General features: G+C 47.8%; 1 protein-coding gene across 1 annotated transcript; it reads left to right on the forward strand.

Moving 5' to 3' along the window:
• Nucleotides 1-211: 211 nt before the first annotated feature.
• Nucleotides 212-2,947, forward strand: LOC114034212 (tyrosine-protein kinase JAK1-like; the record flags this gene model as incomplete). Its single annotated transcript, XM_027849813.1, has 2 exons — nt 212-355; nt 2,758-2,947. Coding segments are annotated over exons 1-2 (265 nt in total), but the record flags the coding sequence as incomplete, so codon positions are not given.
• Nucleotides 2,948-3,009: the final 62 nt, after the last annotated feature.

Here is a 3,009-nt window from a genome sequence, read left to right on the forward strand (position 1 = left end):
GTGGGAGGGCAGATATTAAATTCCAATGTATTTTCAAATCAATGTGATATAGAAATAAAGGTGTCCATTGGATGTAAAGATAAATATCTAATGAGAAAACACCGACAAGGAGAACAAGGGCACCATGGGAGTAGAGGGCAGCTAGGAAGCCCCGGGACATGCTTGGGGGTGAGGCGGGAGGACGCAGATCCAATATGGTGGCTCGCTGTGATCTCCCTTCCTTTCCTCCAGTACTGAGTATGCAATCAACAAACTGAGACAAGAAGGAAGCGAGGAGGGCATGTACGTTCTGCGCTGGAGCTGCACGGACTTTGACAACATCCTCATGACCGTGACCTGCTTGGAGAAGTCAGAGGTCAGCTCAGGCTTCGGCTTGGGGAGGTGGCGGGGGAGTGGTGGTCAGTCTAATGGAGCCTGGCCTGGGGCTGCCTTGTTGTCCCATGGAAGACAGGAATAGAACAGGGGTGGCGGAAGCCAGTCTGTAGGGTGAACGGTCGTGGGGTTGGTTCTGAGAGCTGGACTCAGCAATCTCCTTCAAGAAGTGGACGACCTGGCCTGGCCAGTGTGGATCTCCTTCCATACTGTGGGGAATTCTAGGGAGGCAGATTTCATCCTGATGTTAGGAAAAGTCTGCAAACCAGAGGCGGGCAGGTGACACCTACCTCTTTGTGCCTCAGTTTTCCCATCTACAAAATGAGAGTTGGACTAGATGTCTCTGAGGTTCCTTTCTGTTTCAAATCTAAAATCCTATTTCTATGAATGATTGTTATGTAAAAACCAAAATACATAAAAAAAGAGAAAAACTTATAAAAAAAAAAAAGGAATGCATGTAATGGGCAAGGTGGTGGGTTCCTCTCGCCAGAGGTCTTGAAGCAGTGGCTACGTGACCACTTGCCAGGGATATGATAGATGGGATTCTGATCAGATCCTGTTTGGACTAAGTGTCCCGTGAAGCTCCGTCCAGCCCAGAGATGCCGGGGCTCAAGGGACCTTCTGGACCTCGGGACTGAATGACGTCTTGGTGGATCACTGCCCTGTAAGGGCAAAATGAATGGGAAACACAGTTTTCTATACCAAGTAAGCACGTCCTAGTTTGGAGAAGGGTGAGCTTGATTGGGAGGCATTTGGACAGCAGACACAGAGGCAGGGAAAGTGGCCAAAGGCCTGAGAGAATTCAAATCATCTGAGAAAAGGAAATGACAGAAGGAAATCAGAGCTACCAAAGGGAAAACATGGGAGAATGTATTTGAAAAAGCTGATCTTCTGCCAATGTCAAGAGAATAGCTCCCCACCCCACTTTTTAAATGCCTTAGCAGGAGATGTGCTCTAGTGGATGCATTTTTCCACACATGGACCTCACACAATCCTGGACTCGATCTCACCTCTGGGACTCTGGGCAAGTATTTAAGCCCCCTGAGCCTCAAGGTCCTCTCTAGTAAAGTAGGGATCATACAGCTATGGTTGGGAGAGGCTTCAGAGGCCATGTAGTACAACCCCCTCATTTTACAGATGAGGAAACTGAGGCCCATGGAGGTTACGTGACTTGCCCAAGGTCGTATGAGTAATAAGCATTAGAAGTGAGATCTGAACCCAGGTCCATTGACTCTAGTCAGTGCTATCTCCACTGGACCATGTCACCTCCCCAGGATCAAAATGGCTGTGGTACCGATCTTACTGGGTTGATACTAGGGTCACTGAAATGATTATGAAAAGTGCTTCATCATGCTAATAATAGTGACTGACATTTCAGCCGAGCTTTAAAGCTTGTAAAAGTGCTTTACATGCATTATCTCATTTGAACCTTGAACTAATTCTGAGGTTTGTAATGAAAGTGGGTTATGTGTGTGCCCATTTTATAGATGAGAAAACTGAGGCCCAAAGCCGTTAACTGATTAACCTGAGGTCCTATAGCTTGGAAGCTCCAAAGTCAGGATTTCCTAAATCAGTGCCCTTTCCATTCTAAGCAGTATTCTCTCTTAGATGGTAAATGCTTGCTCTCTTAATGAATAATGCTTGAGCTTGTCATACTCAACTCTCCCTGTCCATTAGTCTTTGGAGGAAATTCAGTGTCCCTTGAGTGTGATTAGATGGCTCCCAGCCTGGCCTGTCTTTGGGGGAGGCAGAGTCAGGATGCTCCGAGCGCTTGCTGAGACTTACTGTAAGGTAAGATGCAGAACAGGAGCTGACTCGTATTGAAAAGAGACTTTTCTCCCCATTAGTTCTCTACACCAATGACATATAGATGGCCAAAGAAGTCATTCCCCATTTAATTCAACCAGCACTCATCAATCCAACACCAAGCATAGATTAGGCACTTTCCATGGGCCAGTCACCACGCCAGGTGCAGAGGATGCAAAGACAAAACAAAAACAGCCCCTGTCCTCAGGGAGCTTACATTCTACTCACGCAGACAACAAATACACATGCCGGTACAGACATGGTACATAACCAAGCTGATGGAAGGTGGCCATCCAGAGGACGCACTGACAGTTAGGGGAGCAGGAAAGACTTCTGGCAGAAAGAAGGTGGGGGTGGAGCTCAGCCTCGAAGAAACGGAGGGGTTCTATGAGGCAGCGATGGGGAGAGAGAGCATGCCAGGCATGAGGCACAGCCAGTGAGTGCTAAGGCAAAGAGATGGGAAATCAAGTGACTGTTCCATACCAGGCACTAGGCTAGGAGCTGGAGATGTCCAAATGAAACTGCTCCCCCAGCTCCCCTTGAACACGACATGATATGTGGTTGTTATTCTCCCAATAGCAGATGTTAACGAGCCAGAAGCAGTACAAGAATTTCCAGATTGAAGTGAAGAAGGGCAAATACTCCCTGCACGGCTCTGATCGAGTGTTCCCCTCTCTCCGAGGCCTGATGGACCATCTCAAAAAGCAGATCCTGAAAACAGACAACATTAGCTTTGTCCTGAAGAAATGCTGCCAGCCGAAACCGAGAGGTACCGTTACCCTTCTCCTTCCTTCCTTCCTTCCTTCCTTCCTTCCTTCCTTCCTTCCTTCC

The sequence above is a fragment of the Vombatus ursinus genome, unplaced genomic scaffold, assembly GCF_900497805.2.
Source record: "Vombatus ursinus unplaced genomic scaffold, bare-nosed wombat genome assembly UNPS02008552.1, whole genome shotgun sequence".
In the NCBI taxonomy this organism is placed as follows: Eukaryota; Metazoa; Chordata; class Mammalia; order Diprotodontia; family Vombatidae; genus Vombatus; species Vombatus ursinus.